The 20,805-nt window shown below is 40.9% G+C and overlaps 1 protein-coding gene across 1 annotated transcript in view; it reads left to right on the forward strand.

The window, feature by feature from the left end:
- Positions 1 to 20,805, forward strand: part of magi2b (membrane associated guanylate kinase, WW and PDZ domain containing 2b) — a 165,741-nt gene that overhangs the window by 105,814 nt on the left and 39,122 nt on the right. Inside the window, 4 exon segments of the mRNA XM_036568297.1 lie at positions 4,078 to 4,260; positions 8,621 to 8,757; positions 8,759 to 9,130; positions 11,807 to 11,972. Of these exon segments, the coding sequence (XP_036424190.1) occupies positions 4,078 to 4,260; positions 8,621 to 8,757; positions 8,759 to 9,130; positions 11,807 to 11,972 (858 nt within the window).

A 20,805-nucleotide genomic window follows, 5' to 3' on the forward strand; every position in this document is an offset into this window, starting at 1 on the left:
AATTAAAAATACAAAACCAACATGTTAAATTCGTAACCAAATTCATCACCCCGCCTTTCCTTTTTTGGAGGTGCTTTTGGATTTAGGTCGTGCTCTAACTGGGCCACTCGAGGACGTTCACTTGGGTAATACAGAGCCACTTGTTTGCGTTCAGTCGTGAATGGGTTTGGTGTGATGCCGAAAGTTGAATTTTCCTTGAAGGTTCTGATTTCTACCAGGCTACGGGCTTCATCTGTTATTTTCTGCAACCCACTGTGTGTATTTGAGCCTTCATCCTGACAGGAGCTGCCTACCTAACTTTGCATAATAAAATGGGTTCTAAAATGCACCATGTTGCATCTTTGCCAGATGTACATTTACATTTAGCTCTAAGAATTTGCTACAGTTTAGTCACAGACTTCCTACATGACAATAGAGCCTTCTGAGGTTGTTTTTGCATTTCATTGCTGTCGTAATGCAGCGCTTATGACAACCGGAGAGTCGCACACAGTAGAAAAAGCTCTTGGAAAGTTTTTACATTGGAGTTTTTTTCTTTATTTTGAAAGTGGATGTCGGATATGAGAGTTCACTGTTAATAATGGAGACTTAACCTTGCAAGTATCCAAGTATCCCCCCTGTACTTAGCAACATTGTGCACAAACAGCAACTCACAGGTCTTAAAAAAGATTAGAACACTCTGGGCTGAACGTACGGATCAGCACAGGCACAGCGCAAAAATGTGCCATGATGCGCCCACAAAATGTGCCCACAATGCACCTGAATTTAGGGTTTGATTCACTACGACTGCAGCTTATCACACAATCTGCATGTAGCTCCACCCACTAATTCTGCAGGACTGTTACTTTACTCTGGCTAAGAGCTTGTGATACTATAACATGGACTATGTGCACGTCTTGTCACGCATGTGTGTCTGGTCCCAGAGGTTAAACAGTGTTAATCTGATGCTGAACATTCTTTCAACATGTTTTCAAGGCTCATGCCTCCGTCTAACCACTGTCTCTGGTGTCATTATTAAAGGGAGACTCTCAACAACACATCTTTTGACACCCTAAAGCACTTTCACAGCTGGTTTTAAGAGGCGAAAGAAGAACGAGGGCAAAACCAGCCATATCGAGATGCTCAAACTTAATGCATCAAGCAGAATATGTGATCACCCACATGTATAATATCTCCACACACTTACATGAATCTCTCATGTTTTGTGCAGCCCTGTTTCAAAAGCTCATAAGGAAGAGAAGTGCATTTTGCATTTCACCTCACATGCAGCCCATAAACAACACAAAAGGCTTAGCACACTGGGTCCTCAGTTACTTCTCATTCTGTGGACATCACCATGTGGAAGTGGTGTCATGCATTTGAAACTCAGAGCTGCAGCTTCTCAGACTTTCGCATTGGAAACTTTTCACAATTTTCTCTTTCATGCAAAGCAATGTTTTCACAATTGTTCTGTCTTCTAGAAAGATGTGAACAGTATAGTTGGAAGCTGATGTTCTTAAGCTGTGACTGCTTTTGTCATGTCATGGATGAATGACACCACACTACGTGGTCACTTCATGGAGCAGAAGACGTGTTATCCAGTGCCATTAAATGCCTGGATCTCCTTTACAGCTGATATTGACCTCCTGATAGCTTCTCCTGATGGCCTCCTCCTTTCGCTGTAGTCCACTTTTGGAGGAATGCCCAGTTCCAGGCAGGGTGAGGCTGCTGGCGTGTCCTGTTCCCCTTTAACTTCTTAATAACTCTTCAAAGAGTTTCCAGAACTTTTCTAAATCCATCTTTCATTTGTTCTTCTGGAGAACTTTTGGAGGTTGTTTTGTTCCGATGGTTTAGTACTGCTTTTTTTCAGAATTACTCAGAAGGAACTTAAAGAATCCAGGTATCATTCGAATGCCAGCTGGATGCAACAAACTTGAAGTGTCTGGAATGTAAGACAGTCTTTTTAGATTTTTTTTGAAAGGAGATCAATAATTTGTGATGCTGTAGCTCACTGGAAATGGATTACATCAGCTGAGTCTACAAGAATTCTTCCTTCAAACCTAAAGAAAACATGTAGCGTCTTTAAGTAATGTGAGTTCATGATAGGGATGTACTTGCCCAACTTTTTCTCGCCTGAAACTGATTCTGATACCTGATACCTAACTCAGGGTATCAGCCGATACCAAGCACCAGTCCAGTACCGGGGCTCTGTTATGGCAGTGTTCTGTACATATTTTGGACATGAGGATGAATATTTATTATAAATATCTGACTTATAAGTTAAATATGACTTGTATTTGTTTGAAGTAATTTTTCAGACCCAAAAAAAGATGCAAGTTTTAATGTCATAGAACCTTTTCATCAAGTTCAGTGTGTTTTTTTAAGCTGAGAATGCAAAAACAAACTGGAAGAGGATGGAAAAAATTGATTGCTCAAGTAAAAATGTATCTTTCTTTTAAATTTTATCACTTATCTTTTAAGCACACAATTCTATATGGGCATTAATTACTTGTATACATTAAGATATGCTGTGATGTCATGAGAACCAGCTCATTTACATCCATCTATTCATCCTATATCCAGAGCTGTTGAGCCCTGTACCCTCACTACACATGTTGCATAGGGCCCTGCAATTTACACCTTCGCCTCATGCCAAAGCTGTTTATTGTTTACAACTTCGATGAGAAGATAAACGGAACTATCCATCTTGAAAAGAAAAGAAACACCATAAGAGTGAATTGCAGGAACATCAATCAAGTAAACATGTATTTTATCCTCTCCAGGTGTGACGTCAACAAATAACAGTAACGTTTTACAAATAAAGGCTGATGTGCTGGCTGGGCAGTGCATCTCTCTCTAGTCTGTCTGTCTTGCCAACCGAGCTGGACAGTGCATCTGTTGGTCTGTCTGTGTCTTGCTTGCTTGCTTGCCAGCCACTTCCAGGGCTGTGTTCTGTGACTTTGTGCCTGACGAAAGTGAGACTGAAGTACAACTGTATATTACCTTTGGTGAACATCAGTGGACAACTGTGTTTACAAACTGCAGCTCTGGAAGATAATCACATCACGCATAAACGTGTTCATATGTGTTTGTGCGTTTTGCAGCAGCAAGCCTCTATGGAGTCCAGTCCAGGCAGTATATGGGTGTGATGGCACACTCCTTATAGGCGCACATCAGTTTAAAACAAGACAGTTTAAAACTTGTCTCTCAGTCAAGGTTTAGTTACAACTCTAACTAATGGAATGGACTAATGGAAAATGGAAAGCAATGGACTGACACCGACTATTGATTAAATATTGAATTTAAAATGCTGATTAGCTGGGCATACTGGGCAAAATGGATACTCTCTCAGTAAATAACTATCAAGAAATCAGCCAAGTCATAGTATAAATATTATTTTCTATTTGAAAATGTATAAAAGAAAAGCTGGGGAGCCAGTCTGAATGGGCCTGATGCATCTGATAAAATTAATAATAGCATTATCTTATTATGTTCTGTTTTTTGTATTGTGCATTTTATTAATATTCACTTTTCTTCAAGATTCTATAGCAAATATTCTATCCAATAAATATGATCTGTTCATACCTCATTCTGTTCTGTGTGGGTCTACTTAGTCTTAGTCCAACACGTGGAGCAAACTGTTTTAAAGGAGGGAGGATTGTAGTGGGAGCACTGGGGTGTCAGGTGTGACTGTGTGGCGCTTGCAAATGGTTTACATGGCTTATCGGTCAGGTAGGAGGGCCACTTTGCAGAATTTTGCTTAGGGCCCCAGGAAAGCCAGGACTGACTCTGTCTGCAGGAGTTTAGCCCTGCTCATTCTCATTGAAGTTATAAGAAGTGTTTCCATCTAGACTGCTTTTTAAATAAGGCACAATACAGGACCCAATCAGGACTCAAGGAGTTGAGGAGAGGTTGGAAAATGGTCATGTAAAATGAATTCTGAGCATCTTTGGTACATAAACTCACAGAAATGTAGGATATGGGACCATTAGTAAAGTTAGTATTTGTGCCAATACCGATCCAGTGTATCAGTTTGGTTCATGACTAGTTCATAATGCATATATGTATGTGTCTGTGTATGTGTGTACATGGTCCTCACAGAGAAGCCTCCGTTCACGCGGGACGCCACCCAGCTGAAGGGGACATTTCTGTCCACGGCGCTGCAGAAAAGCAGCATGGGCTTCGGCTTCACCATCATTGGCGGAGACGAACCAGACGAGTTTCTACAGGTCAAGAGTGTCATACCGGAAGGACCGGCTGCGCAAGACGGCAAGATGGCAACTGGTGAGCCATTCAGACCTCTTGTTTTCAGTCAGATTGCTTGGATTTTAACCTTGTAAAACTCTAAGCTTGTTATTCATAATGTTGTGTTATTTATCTTAAGGCTTACTTTGTGACAACTGCTATGAATTATTCAGTACAACTGTTTAACCTCTGATGGGTCCAGGCATCCATAACTTATACTTAACACTTCTGTAACTCCTATAAAAGAATACCTCAGCCAGTTTGCATTGTTTTTCATGTTCTGGTGGGTGATATGAAAAAAAAAAACAGTGTATCACGATACAATACATATCACAATGTTTTGACACACAGACAGAAGTGCTAGAAGTGTCACATTTAAAAACTGCTGTCAAAAACCATCAATAGAATGATGATTATTCATTTTACATATAGTATTGCGTTAAATCTGGTTAAACAGGGCTATTTAGCTGGGCCCACCCTTCCTTACCCAGTCAGATGACATTTTTTGTGGATTTTCTAAAGTAAAATTAGTTAACACATGGTATACAGGGAACTAATGTAAATATGCCATTTTCTACACATTTTAAAGCAAAAATTGTGTTTGTTTGCTGAGTTTGGCATATTGGGAAAAAATAAAATGTAAAATGTGCCATAACTTTTGCACAAGTCACATTTTATGTTTTTTTTTCCCCAATCTGTTAAATTTAGCAAGTAAACAGTAAATTTGCATTAAAATATGCAGAGGTGTGTTCTCTGTAGAGGATGTGTTAACTTATGTTCAGTTAGAAAATCAACAGAACATGCAGTTTCACCAGTGGTGCCAAAACCTTTGCATATGACTGTGCTCTCTTTGTAATGTTACCTGCTGTCAATTGTCTTTTAAGTATTGATGATATCCACAATATGCTCAGAAATGGTGGTATAAAATAATGATAACACATCGTCATATTGCTCATCTCTATTTCCATGTAATTACTAGAATAATTACTATAATAATAATAATCTTCTGAATATAATAAGCGTAGCAATTTAAGGAGTTCAAGTATGTAGTTATGAGAATGAGGAACTGAAGTCTGGATCACCAGCAGGTCCTTAGTGTTTAAGGAGCTAATCAGACTGAAGTCTGATCTTGAGCAGTCAGACTGAAGTTCAGTTGTCTTTGTGTAAGAACGCTAAAGTTTCATGAAGGTTCTTCACTCAGAGGTGCCAGAGGCCTGATCTGGGCTCGTCAGCTGAAAGAAAAGACATTCGATCAGATCTGCTGCCCATCTTGCACTGGCCTCATAAAAGTTTGAACATGTTTACAGAGGCAGAGGTTTCACCCTCTCCGTGGGCACTTGTGCTCTCACTATAAACCAGGCAGTGTAATGGTAAATCCTGAGAGAGAGAGAGAGAGAGAGAGAGAGAGAGAGAGAGTCCCATATGCACGTATACAACAGACTTGCAGTTGTCGTTGCTGTTGCAACTACGTGGTAACCGTTCTTGCTCGTACACACCTTGTGCAAGATTGCATTTGTTGTGGGAGCCTGTTCTCTGACAGAAATGTGCTTTTATGAAGCATCACAGGTTGATTCCATGGTATTTTACCTTTTACTGTCTGAGGAGCGTGTGTTCTGAGCGCTGGAGATGCAGAAGTGCTTTGTTTTTTTTCCTCTTTTATGTAGTCACTGTACAAGTGCTTTAATTTAGCTTTGATTTCACCCCGAGCTCTCAAACGGTGCTCAGTAAGTGGGCTGTGTCTATAGGCTCCAGTGGAGACATCGCTTCCTGAGGCGTCATGCATAATCATACATATTGGCTGTGCATTTACTTCTGCATAAAGCTGCATGACCAAAGTTCAGGTTTAACTGCATATAATTTATCTTCTTTTGATGGGGAGAATAAAGGCTACTTTGGACATCTTCTCTCTCCCTCTCTCTCTCTCTCTTTCTCTCTCTCTGTCACTCTCTCTGCTGCTTCAGTATGGATCACCCTCAGGTTGTCCGTAACACTGAGTTCTCTCATTATGGGCCAGATGGCTGACTCATCCTTTATCCACACCCCTTGATGCCCCTAAAATGAACCTGCTGTGTATGTGTTTCTGATGGGGTTGGTGGGTAGAGGAAGAATTGTGGGGGTGTTTCATTGCCATTATTGCCATAGACCTGAGGTCATGTGTGATTTTGTAGTCAGCAACATGCCCAAATAAGGACTGTATTGCTGATACATTTTGTCCTATATAACCAAACTACTGACTGTCACATGAGCTAGGTGGACATCCCATTCCAAAACCATAGGTGTTAACATGAAGTTAACCCCACCCCCCACTTCCCAGTAATAACGGCCTCCATGCTGCTGGGAAGACTTGACATAAGATTTTTGCCCATTCAGTCAAAAGAGCATTTGTGAGGTCAGGCACTGATGTAGGATGAGAAGGTCTGGCTTGCAGCTGATGTTCCAGTTCACTGAGGTCAGGGCTCTGTGTGGGCATCTGGAATTCCTCCACACCAAACTTTTCAAACCATGTCTTTATAGACCTCACTTTGAGCACAGGGGCACAGTCATGCTGGAACAGGAAAGGGCCTTTCCCAAACTCTTGCCAAAGTTGGAAGCATATAATTGTCTAAAATGTCTTTGTAAGCTGTAGCATTAACATGACCCTTCACTGGAAGGGGATGAGCCCAAACCCTGAAAGACAGCACCTGACTATATACGTCCTCCACCAATCTTTACTGCTGGCACTGTGCAGTCTGGTAGAGAGCGTTCTCCTGGTATCTTCCAAACCCAGATTCGTCCTGTAGACTTATCTGAGGCTTGTGTGTGGCTGCTCGGCCATGGAAACCCAATATAGGATGCTCCTGACGTACAATTTGCGTGGTCTGCTGCTTTGTGGCTGCACCGTTGTTGCTCCTAGATGCAACAGCACTGAACTTGTGGCATCCTGTGACAGTGCCACGTTTAAAGTCACTAAGCTCTTTAGTTCAACCCACTCTACTGCCTTTTTTTGGAGATTGCATGCTATGTGCTTGATTTGGTGTTGCTGAAACAGAGGAATACGATAATTAGGCGTGGTGCCCACATACTTTTGACCACATTGTGTAGTTTGTGACACAAACTAAACAAAAATCTACAGATTTATTTATTACACATCAGAATAAACACAACAGCAGCATTTAGAAATCACGTGGGAGAAAAGCAGCTTAAACAGCAGACACAGTCCCTTGTTTGCATTGGCCTGAAAAGGTTAGGTGGTTGAAATACAGGTATTGCTACACACAGTACATGCTACAAGCAAACTAACAGTCCTGCACATTTAACTGACTAAGTTTCATGAAACTAAGGCTGCTGCTATAACTGTACCCTGCTTCAACACTATTACATAACAATACCAGATACTCAGATTGCAGCCCACTGCCAAAGCTTTTTTCCCTCCACATTTAACAAAGCTTGCTGGTTAGTGTAGGGTATTTTGGTGAGATTGCCAGTCTTATTATGCCTACTTTGTACGAGCCTACTTTCACATTGCTATGCTGAAGTGGCGCAAATCAGATTTTTTGCAGCTATCGAGTCAGAACAATCAGGTCTGAGCATGAAATCAGAGCAATGAGCCTTGCAATGTGAACGTAGCCTTAAATGCACAGGAATGTTAGCTTGCATGTAGCATGATGGCTTTATGACCTCATATTTCCAATGATATACAGTCATATGCAAAGGTTTGTGTGCAAAATGCATGTTTTCTTGATTTTTTATGTGAAAATAAGTTAATATTTCCTCCACACACTTATGCACATTTTAATGCACAATTACTGTTTATTTGCCAAATTAAACACATTGGGTGCACATATGGCACATTTCATATATTATGTTTTATTTTTTCTAGTATGTTAAACTCAGCAAATAAATAAAAATTGCAAACTAAGGCTTGCAGAAGATGTTATATTGAGGCTTGTTAACTGTAGAGGATGTGTTAACTTATTTTCACTTACAAAATCAACAAAACATGTTTACAGTTTTCATATGACTGTAGTAATATACAGGGAAAAAATGTATATTGGACAAAATGTGTAAACTTTGGACCATTTCTGTTCAACTCAGAGCACAGTAGGAAAACACCAATTGTTTTATCCTTATTAAACTGGACTCACGGCTCATCTGGATGCTGATAGCAAACTATAAAATGTCGACACGTCCTCAGAGATCCATTATGAATCAGCAAGAATACACACTTGCACAGATGTTACATGCTGCACGAGCTAAATTCCCTTTTAAGTACACTGGTGTAGGATGTCAATTAGATCATCTCCTCAAAATGTTTCGAGTTGTTTACTCGTTTATAAGTGGTTGGTTCTTTACGTTTAATTTTGATGTTGTTTAGGTTTGATTTCACAATGTTGTTACATTGTTTTCCTCTTCCATGTAGGTGACGTCATTGTCTACATCAATGACATCTGCGTTTTGGGCACCACGCATGCGGACGTAGTCAAGCTCTTCCAGTCAGTTCCTATTGGTCAGAGTGTGACCCTAGTGCTGTGCCGAGGCTACCCGCTGCCCTACGACCCCGGAGGACCCCTCGGCCAGTTCCAGCATGGCCCCTCTGGGTCTGGTGGACCACCCGCTCCTGCTCAATGGAAGAAACACCTATGATAACTACATGGAGTACATGTCTTTGACTGGCCGGTTGGTGCCTGAGCATGGCGAAGGTCTGCCTCAGGCGTCCCATCCTGGAGACACCCATCTGGACGGCTCACAGCCGCCCTCCCTCACCACGCCTGGAGCCCCGCCTGACGACAGTGTCTCCATGGCATCGTCGTCAGGGGCAACAGCGGGGGCCCAGGCAGCTCCGGAGCTTCTGAGCCTCACCATGACCAAAGGATCAGAGGGCTTTGGCTTCACCATAGCAGACAGTCCTACAGGCCAGCGAGTGAAACAGGTGCTTATTCACACTTTTACATTTTTATAAGAGTCAGTATCAGAGCAGAGCAAGGTATATTGGATGGTTCCGGCTATGTTGAGCCCAATTCAGTTCCATTCCTTTCTTAAGGCTGTTTTACCCCATTGTACTCTGTTTATGCCGTGATCATAGAGGTAATATAAACAGACATTCTCCACAACTTGGAGCAGTGAAGCATATTTTCTGACATTAACATGCAATTTAAATGACTGAGGATTGTAGCTATTTTGAAGTAGAAAATGAAAGCATTCCAACAGCCATGTGTATTATCTGCATTGCCAGTGTTTCAACTGCAGTAAAGCTAGCAGCCTTTCACCAAGACATGTTAAAGTAGCCACTAAAATCTGGCATATATGCTGCATGTACGTGTTGTTGTTGAAAGACTGTTGTTCCACACCTCCTAGCTCAGGGGTCGGCAATCTAAATGTCAAGAAGAGCCATTTTGTCCTTACAACAAAAATCAAACCACATTTGGAGTCACAACATTTTATGTCCGTTTTGCCATCTTGGCTGTAAATATATCTCAATATGCGCTGATGTACTAGTACAGGCTAAAAATATAATATAAACGAAAATGCCGACTTGCTGAGCTTTTTCACGTATCTCCAGTAGGAAACTTTTCCTGAAAAGTAAAACAGGTTCTTGTAAGTCTATTAGTCTCTAAATTATCGATATTCATCTTAAATCTTTCTCCAGAGCCGCATGTTGCCGACCACTGTCCTAGCCGAATTGGCGACAGCACATGGCCAGCGGTGGTATGCAGCAGTGTAAACATTGCCATGGTAATAGTGGTGTTTCTGCTCGTGTGTGGGACGATAGTGTTAGTCACTATTACACTATACTAAAGCTATGAAAAGCGAGTACATTGTGACTGCTAGTTAAACTTGAAATACCAAAGTAGCACATTTAAGACACCATGAAATGATTGTTTCAAAAAGAGCAGTTCAGAGTACAGACTGACTAGAATGTCAGTCAACTCATAATATCTGCTGATATTAATAACCTGCGGTTTTATCAGGATCGGCAAATATATTGCAGATAATGTGCCAGTGATAAGTGACTTAGCGACTTGTGATATCCCTATGGCCCTGTTCACACTTGGCATTGTCATGCATCCTGGGTGACGTGATCAAAAGTGGACAGCACTAAGTACAGGTATGAACAGGGTGCTGTGCATTTTGGAGAAACACTGTGATCTGATCTGAGATGAACCAGCTGAGATGAAAGCAGCTGTGTAGCTTCATTTTTTGCCTACCATTCATTTACCAGTTGCGTTAGCGGTGCATGTGGTCTAATTGTTTGTAACAGCCCTTTCATTTACACAAACAAAGACTCGCAGTATATTTTTGTCAGAGAGAGACTCGGTCATGATAAATGTGGGTGGTACCTTTTCTTCCGTCAAGAAATCCAATCACTGGCGTATAATAATTTTGGCGTTGGTGACACATGGAAATGCCAAGTGTGAACAGCGGCATGTCTCACTGTCCTTTTGATCAGATCACTCGAGACGGATGTTAATACTAAGTGTGAACAGGGCCTGTGATTGGGTCAAACTTTAGTTGTACAGGCTGAACTGGTGATTCCGCCATCATAGTTAACTCGTTAAGCGGTCAGGGTCCACCGGCAGGCCCAAAGTTTTATCACACACTTTGATAACCTAAGAATAGCTCAGCCAGTTTTCACTGAAGTCCCTGTTGCTACTGATTAATATGCCTTAGTATGTAATAAGCCTGGGATTTTAAGGTGTTAAAATGATACAGACATGGTAAACCTTTATCATAGGAGTAACATGTTATAACACAAAAAATACTGAAAATGAATAATAATAATAATTTTATTTATATAGCTATATATACTTTTAATGCCGGTGGCAGCTCAAAGGGCTTCACAGACAGATGATAAAACTTAACAGTGATACAAGAAAAAAAGTATTAATTTAGAATCATGTAAGAAAATGACACAGATGAAATTAAAAGATAAACACCATGAGAAATAGAGTTTTAATTAAATGCTAAGTTAAAGAGATACGGTTTTAGATACTTCTTAAAAGTGAGCACTGAGCTTGACTGTCTAATAAAAGGTGGAATTGAGTTCCACAGTTCAGAAGCAGAATAACTGAAAGAGTCCATGTTTTCTGTATTTCTGTGTTTGCAGATAGTCAGTATCTGCAGATCTAAGATCACATGTTCAAATATAAACAGATTGACGCTCTGTGATGTAAGCGGTGCTTTATAGTCATTTAGAGCCTTAAAAACTAGTAGCAGAACTTTAAAATCAGATTGCCAGTGCAATTCTTCTGTTCTTCAAATTCTTTTGAAGTGCTGTTATTACAGAAATGTAAAGTCATTTTCGGTAAATGTTTTTACCAAATTCAGTGTGCTTGAAATGTGCTTTATGCAGATGCATTATCTACAAAAATACAAACATCGTATTGAACTGAGTGTTCAGTACAGATACTGAGTATTAAAGAATTTGTATCAGGATTCTCAAAAAAAAATTCAGATTTTTTTTTACATGCTGTACAAGTTTTCCCACATAGTGTAACTGCTTCATTGTGTTTCACATATTATCACATAGTACTCAGAGAACATTGTGATGTTTATGAAGCAGCGAGTGCGTATTGATTGCGTCCCTGATGAGATAATGGTTCTGTAGGTGTTGGAGCCGCAGGGGTGTCCAGGGCTGTGTGAGGGAGATCTGATAGTGGAGATTAACCAGCAGGGGCTGCAGGGACTCAACCACTCACAGGTGGTCCAGATCCTGAAGGACTGTGCGGTGGGCACAGACGCCACCCTCGTCGTCCACAGAGGTGCAGGAACAGGTATGAGTTTCTTCATTTCTTTTCTTAAGGGTGTCGTTAAATTCTTGAAGTTTGTTGTATCTGCTGTCTTCGTTTTTCTGTCCTTGAGGTGAATCTCAGACGTTTTGACGTTTAATTTAAAAAGAGCTTTATCTGCATTAAACCTCCAAACACACAAAAAGTGTTGCTTATTTTGTTTTTATCTCACTTGCAGGTGAAAACATTTCCAAATTGTTATGTTCAGTTGGGGACATTTTCTTTAAACAACAACATTTTTATCATTCTCTTATCTTCTTCATTCAGGGACTTTTTAAAACGACTGTTCTGTTTTCTGTTTCCTGCACGTACTCACATTGTGTCGTGCTGGTCAGCTTCATGTCCAGCCCGAGGATTATCTGGGTTTCAGCCGAGCCTATTGTAAACATTCTTTGGCATGTGATGCTCTTTTGAAGTGAGGAAGTTGCCTGAGGATAGAGTATGCAACACCACTCGCTGAACTCAGGCTGCACTGCCCATCTGAACACGAACTGACCGAACAGGTCCAGGTTACACGTGTCTGTGAGTGTGTGCGTAAAATTTCATGGCATTATTTCAGAATTGTTTGGCTGAGTTAAGGATTTTTTTAAGCTAATCCTGTTGAGAGACTGCAGAGCATCTTGGCAGATGTTAGTGATTATTCTCAGTGTATTCTGATCCAAGCCAAAATAATCTCTTAATTTGAGCTGACTGATTTGAATGCCCTGCTTCGCTTTATTGAAATATCCATATAGTATTGCTGCACATATTTATGATTTTGTTCTTGGAACAAACTCCTCGTTATTAACACATATTTCACTTTTGCTGCAAAGGCATATTCATCAAGTTTGTGTTTTATCAGAAATAGAGTTGGCACAAAGCCACTTTTCTTTTATGATACTGATACCAACACTGCAATTGAAACTTTCACTATAGGCTGAAACTGATCTAATATTTTTTTTCCTTAAAACTATTAAACTGTAAATTGAGCTATTTTTACTTAAAGCAGTTCAACCCTTTAATCAGTCAAAAAGCATCTGTTTGTGCATTTTGATCTGCTTTTCTCTGTTAATAACATGACTTGTCAGTGCCATTGTTGTATTTACTTAGACTTGTAAAGTAGAATGTGAAAGTCAAATGTTTGTGTGTGTGTGTATATATATATATATATATGTATATATATATATATATATATATATATATATATATGTATATATATATATATATATATATATATATATATATATATATATATTGGTGCTTGAAAGTTAGTGAACCTTTCAGAATTTTCGCTTACAATGTAAATGCTCATATTTCCACGCAGTTGACCTAATTGTAGGTCCAACACGTGCTTTGATGAATAGATAGCTACTTAGTTACAGCCTTTTTAATTTTTTTTGTATAATTTAATCATTGAAACGTCAACAAAGTCACTAGAGGTGGTTTGATTTCTTTACAGTGATGGTGGTGGAAACCAGGGGTTGCAATGTCTACAGCACAGAAATAAACTTTTTCTTTACTATTCAAAATGACTAGTGAACCTACACGTGTTTTCTGAGTTTTTATTTGTAATGTTCATAACGGTAAACAAGTGGTAAAGCTGAAAAAAAAGTTTTGTAGTAGTTTTCTGTGAGGGAGCTTTTAGAGGCAGTAAACTCCTTGGATGTCTGGTGCCTTTCACCACCACTGTGAGTAATTTTGAATCAGTATGTTTTCCTAGAAAGGGCTTTTCATGTTAAGAAACTCTGAATGACTTTCTTTATCTCTTAACCCTTGTGTGGTGTTGGTGTTTTTGTTACTCAGTGGTCTGGTGGACCCCCCGCAATATTGTTTTTTTAAAACAACAGTCATAACAATTTATGTAAAAATACCAGATGTTTAAAATATCACAAGTGGTCAGCGTAGGGCTTTCCTTTTGCAGCTGTAGCCAGTCGGCAGCCTGTCCATGTTGTCCACCGTCACACACACACACACACACACACACACATATACAAATACATACACACACAGACACACACACACTAACAGCAGGCCATGTAGGTGGAGAACAGAGTGAAGGACACAGCACCTCCACACTTTTATTCCCTGCGGGTTCACCTCAACACCACGTGTGTAATATAAATGTGTGGGGGGTGAACAGTGTGAAGTCATTGAAAATGTGTTGTTTTATATGTTCTTTGCAGAAAATGAGCAAAAAAAGGAATCTGAGGTTGAAATAATAATAAATCACATCAATTTTTCTTTTGGTAAACATTGTAAATGGGTCCCACAGACTGAACACCACACAAGGGTTAATGATTTATTTGTGTTTCAAGCAATTTAGCGATACAGAATCAGATCAGAATCAGATTGTTTTGATACAGAATCAGATCAGACTTGTCCAGCTTTTTCTGCTGGTATCGCCCTGATACTGAAACTGGGAACCAGACCGGTGGCGTCTCTACAGGGAATGCTCGGATATGCATGGTGTTCAGACCGGGGATCAAGTTCCTCTAAGCGATACATGTCTGACCTTTTCCTTGAAGTCAGAACAAACAATCACGCTGGACCAGATCGAAGGCAAGGCGAGTGTGTGAGGCTCTGTTTCCTATTCGCACTCCAGCCCGCACTGATGTACCAACACAGCCCTTACACATGCTTCAGCTATTGCAGTCTGCTGTCAGAACAAAGCCGCATTCAGAGCCGTGTTCCAATCTGTATTCTGCTTTTTCCTCTCCGTCCCCTCCCTCTCGGTCTCTTTTTCTCTCCTCTTGTCTTGCTCTGTCCACTTTACTGAAGGCTGTGGCCCTGGAAGACCTCTCTAACACACACACACACAGCGAGGTTTGAAGTAAGCAAGCGAGAGACAGTCGAGTGACTCACAGGCTGAGTGAGAGACTATTCAATTCCAGAGCTGGCACTCTGCCAAGGTCCCAGCCAGCACCGGCCATGTTCACAGCTCTCTCTCCTCAGCGCTGCGATTAGCGCACAGCTCTCACACTGAGCCGCACACCGCAGACCGACAGCACTCTGCACCAGTTAGGATGCAGGCGTTTATTAGAAAGGTGGGACGGTCACGGAGCGGACCAATCGAGGGCCGACACATCACAGCAGGCCAGTTTTTGTAAGAGAGGCTTGTCAGTAATTCAGAAATGCTTGTAGGGGTTTGATGTGATTATTGCTGCAGTTAATCTTAATTAACATGGTTATTTTCAGGAAATGTCCATGTTTGATAACCTTCTGTGAAGCAGCAGCAGATGCTAACTCCATCAGCTCTAGGCTTATTACGCAACTACTCATTTTAAGACTTAGGATGATTATTTTGACAATAAATCAAAGAATCGCATTTAAAATAAATGGACAAACTGGACTTAAAATGGACTCTCAGCAACAACAATAGTATCAATGCAATGCCAAAAACAGTACATGCATAACCAAAGGTTACACAATACCTGATTGGTAATAGTGTTTAGAAGGCTTCATTAAAAATGCCGCTGCTGTCGAAACGACACATCGTATCTCCAAAATGATAACTTTACAGGAGAAGAAAAAAAACATACTTTAGGTTCAGTGTAAGTCAGTGGAACCAGACTTTTTTCCAAGTAATTTTGGGCTTTTTTTTCGGTCCATTCGTCATGAAATTTACACACAATGTAAAGGGCAACAGATATTTTCAATTAATGTCAAAAACTGAAAAAAAACAAAAATGGCAATACAAGGTTTTACTTTGAAAGCAGCAATGTATAAAACTAGTGGGTCAAAGTTAGAAATGTAAACAGTTGTACGCTTTCAAAATTTGCTTCCACCTTCAAGATACATCATCAGAAGAGGGTATTTCCTAGTCTTTAAACCAGGAAATCTCACTAGAGACTGCTGAGGAACAGCTGGAAGAGGCGAGTAGGCATGCTTACAACAGATGTAGTGATTTTTCATTTTTTTATTTTGGCCACAGTGTCCTTTTAACAATGCGCTGACATTAATGTACTTCATGGTAGCAAAGTGTGTGTGTGTGTGTGTGTGTGTGTGCGTATATATATATTAGGGCTGCAACAAACGACTGATTTCATAGTTGAATAATCTATTGATTACTGAAACGAATAATCGGTTATTCTGATTAAGAATCACTACATTACGAAACAACTTTTATGTAGCTATAAATTTTTAATTTAGCTGGAGGTTGTTTTGGGCGGCACGGTGGCGCAGTGGGTAGCGCTGTCGCCTCACAGCAAGAATGGCCTGGGTTCGATTCCCGGCCGGGCGACCAGGGTCATTTCTGTGTGGAGTTTGCCTGTTCTCCCCGTGTCTGCATGGGTTTCCTCCAGGTACTCCGGTTTCCTCCCACAGTCCAAAAACATGCAGTCAGGCCGATTGGACGTGCTAAATTGCCCTTAGGTGTGAGTGTGTGTGTGACTGTGTATGTCTGTCTGTCTGCCCTGCGATGGACTGGCGACCTCTCCAGGGTGTATCCTGCCTTCCACCCAATGACAGCTGGGATAGGTTCCAGCACCCCACCGCGACCCAGAAGGATAAGCGGTTTAGATGATGTATGTATGTATGGAGGTTGTTTTATTCATTTGCTAACTAACAATGAAGACAATAAACATGAATAACATTCAAAAATTCACTGTTTTAATGAAGTTTCCTGCTAATACAAATGATAAAAAATAAATCTCCAATATATTTTTCCTGTCAAAATGTTTAACCAAAGATGTTCAAAGTAGCAGCAACAAAATATAACAAAACTAAATCAGTTTTCCTTTAATCAAGTAAACAAAAAAACTAAATTTAAATGTTAAATATAAACAGTGCAGTCTGTGCTCTGTGCTCTGCTGTCTGTCTACACTTTACTGCAACTAAATTCTACAGTCACAGGTCTTTATTGATACGGAGGAAAGTCAGTGTCTCTCTGTGCTCCTGTAGGAGTCTCGCCCTCCTCTGAGAGCGGATACTCCCCGCTGCAGGGAAGATGCGCTGTGATGGAGCGGATGGGAAAGTGGCGGATGTTTGTGGCGAACTTGTCTGTGAACAGTTCACTGTGAATGATTTTGTGTAAACGCTTCATTTCAATGGTGACCCTTTGTCCAGCTGCCCTGTGTGTTCACGGAGAACTACCTCCTTAAACTGTTAGCGAGTGGAGCCAAACGTTCACAGAGAACAGAAACCTGTTTGGATCTCCCGTGTTTGCCGAAACTGACCGCACCGGCGGCCTCGACGTTAAGACGACGATACAGTGTTGAAACTGTGAACGTTATCTGGAAAGTGAACAGAGTCGCTGTGAATAACAGTTACTCGCTTCTCTGTTCCAACTCCATTAACGATACCAGACACCGGGCCTTTCTAAACAGAAAACGTTCCAGCTCAGCTCAGAACCTGAAATAGGACTGAATTTAACATTAGCGTTAGCTAACCAGCTCGCTAACACAACTATCGCCGCGTCCCAAACCACACACTTCTGTACTTCGCACACTACACTAATGAGTGCACTTCTGATGGTATATGCGCTATTTTACACACTATTCAGTGTGCTAGTATGCGGTTTGGGACGCGGCGTATCTTACCGAGATGAATCTTCTTCTGAGCCGACGAGTTTCCTCTTCAGACGCTCCAGCATGGAGGATGTGCTCCCGTGCCAGCTAAGGTCGGCTTTACAAACAGCACAGCTGACAGCCTTTTTTCTGAGTTTAGCTCCCACACTTGAGGCTGCCGTCGCGCTGTTGTTAACTTTCCAGTCAGCGGTAATGTCAAAACATTCCTAGTGAGCGCGAGAAAGACGCGTAATGACGTCACCAACTAATCGACTACTAAATGCCAACTAATTTGATCGTCGATTTTAGTCGACTAAGTCGAATAATCGTCGCACCCCTATATATATATATATCAAGAAGACACTAATATGAGAATATATCACATTAATACCATGTCATAATTTTATATATTTCAATATTTTTGTTCAAGCCTGGCGTTATTTGTAGTTATCATCCAGATCCCAACTACAGCGGCTTGTATTGTAATGAGTGATTTTTTTATGTAGTAGATTTGTCTTTGTTCTAGGCATGCATGCTCTTATGCTCTCTCTCTCTCTCTCTCTCTCTCTCTCTCTCTTTAGTAATAGTGTAGTATGTATGCTTTGATATTTGCTCCAGAGTTTGAGGAGCAAGTGAATGTGCCCCTGAATAAAACCGTGGATAATTAGAAGGATGTGCAAACAAGCCAGGGTAAAACCTATGCAATGATAATGTTTTAAAAAATACTCAATACCTGGAAATAGACCTGTTATTCATCAACTATGAATTATGCAACTAATATGTAAGTTATTCAGTTTTGGAAGTGAGGAGGTTTGAGGCCTTTAAGAGATTGAAAAGCCTCCTTTTGCTCTTTCTTGCTGTCTTACCACTCTAACCTTTCTGCAAAGGCAGTCCCTTTGTCAAGGCTATTGACTGCGCTGTTATGATAGTGGAGGCAGGTTTGTGTTGATAGGTCCACTCCCGCGTCTCTGCAGACAGTGTGCGGTATCACTGGGGCCGTGGCATTTCAGCACGGCGGACAGCTCCGCTCAGTCCCGCGGCATTTCAGTACCTCGGACAGCTCCCTCCAGTCCTCCAGTCTCTGATCTCATCTGAACAGCTCGTCACTCCGAGGCGTCTGTGAGCAGGAGGCGTCCTCCACATCCCTGATGATTCACTCAGCGACAGTCTGGAGCTTCGTTCCAGCTACACACCAGAGAAGAGGCAGGGAAGGAGTGTCTTACTGATAGTGTTATGAATGAAATCTGAGACCCGAGACAGCGAAGCATCATCTGCGTGTCATTTTAATCATGCTTGCCATCTCTTTCTTTCAATGAATGATTCGCCTTGTCTGTAGCTGTGGTTTTAAATGCGTTATAGTCGCTGAATTATACATAAACAGTACTTGACTCTTCCTTCAAAGTATGTAGGCTAAGACTGCTAATGATTTTTTAAACATACATAAGGCCTGCGGCAACATCCTCCATCATGTTATCCGTTTTCAGATCTCTCTCGGTTTGTCTCGGGGCCGAGCTCGTGCTGAGTGAGGATGGAGGCTCAATGGCTTGGCAGGAGTGCACATTTGCTAAAGGCTTCACGTTCGGCTCGTAGCGATGCCAAGCTCCGTCCCGGTCAGATAGCCTCTGATGTAATCCTGTTAGCTTAAGCAGGCATACAAATGTCTTGCTCTTGCCTCTTCCTCTCACACGTGTGCATGCAGACACACAAAAGACAAACACACACACACAAAGCACACTGTGTATCTAATTAGAAGGAGCGCAGAATATAACATCGTGATACTTGAAGACGTTTTTATGACAAACGATATGTGGCTTGATATCAGAATGCACCAGCAAAGCAGCAGTGCCACAGAAAAATGTATAAATTAATAAAATAAACTGACATTCAATCAGCTACTCATTACTAAACACTTTATGCTGGCTGTTGCTACTTACTTGCTCTCTAAAATTGGTCCAAATCTTTAATCTTTTGTAGAACAGAAAATTATGCTCCAAAGTAAATATAATTTATTTCAGTATATAGTGAGTCCAACTTTTTTGCCTTTATTATAGCTTTTATTATAACCTGCAGGGATATTTGTCCACACCTGCAAAGTTCAGTCTTAGAAGTTGGTTGAATTTTCAACTTTTCACAGTCCAAATAATCCCAATCACAAATTTAAACTTATTAGTCCATAAAATCTTACTCATCTTAAAAGTTTGGTTTCGTTGTTCTAGTCTTCTTTTTTGTCTTTTCTCAGTAAGGGCGTCTTGACAGCTACACATCCTTTCAGACTCATAGTGTTGAGTTGTCTTCTCACAGTGGAAGGATGGACACACCTGTGGATTATTCGGATCTGAAGCAAGAGTGGAGCTTGATTTTCTCCTCTCTCTCCAAGATGAAAGATTTAAGTCTGTTTATCTGATGGGGGCAGTTTTGATGGTCCATTGTCTTACCCCTTCCTTATGAAAGTGGATTCTCTTATATCTAATCCCCTCAGAAATATCTCCTGAAAAAAGACTAACTTGGATTTAATGCCTAGCTTGATTAGAAATAAAATAAGTGTGATTTGTGACTTTTATTTTGTAATTTTTTTCTTTGGTCATGGCCAATTCCCAGACACTAACTAGGTCTCCTCTACCACACGATGCTACCAAGCTAGCACATGCTTCCTCAGAGACATGTGAAATGACAGTACATCTTTTTTAACCTGCGATGTCATTGGACAGCTCGACACACTTGCAGGAGAACACTAACTGCCAATGCTGTTACGTCAGCTAACAGATGCCCAGAGAGACGAGGACCATCATACCTACCCAGAGAGAGTGAGACCAATTATGCTCACTCCTGGCCACGGATGGTTGCATTACCTGAGAATCCCTGTTGTGACATACATTGTCATGATAATACAAACGTGTCATCATATTGCTCACCCCTAGTGCTTGGATCAGGATACAGAGAGCAGTGTGAGGTGGAGCCACACGTCATGGTGTGAGAATAAGAGGCTGAAACGTACTCAGCTCGCTCATAAAAACATTGCCAGCTTCTGCATTTCTCTGTTTGCTCTCTAATTTGTAATCTTCACAGGTTTTAATTAAATCACAGAAGCATCCCCAAATGTCAGCTGCACACATCCAGCATAATTACCCTAACCTGCTTTAAACCACTGTCAGCTGCTCTGAGGCTTTTGCATTCTTTTTTCTTATCAGCGTGGCCTTTTATGAGACTGTGATCAGCATTTCACTGTCAATGTATTTTGCACACGTGCACAGTCGAAGACAAGTACAGTCGTATGCAAAACTTAAACTTAAATGTGACATTTTTTCTGCTGATTTTAGTGCACAGTTTCTATTTAA

Source organism: Colossoma macropomum, unplaced genomic scaffold (assembly GCF_904425465.1).
Source record: "Colossoma macropomum unplaced genomic scaffold, Colossoma_macropomum, whole genome shotgun sequence".
Classification (NCBI taxonomy): Eukaryota; Metazoa; Chordata; class Actinopteri; order Characiformes; family Serrasalmidae; genus Colossoma; species Colossoma macropomum.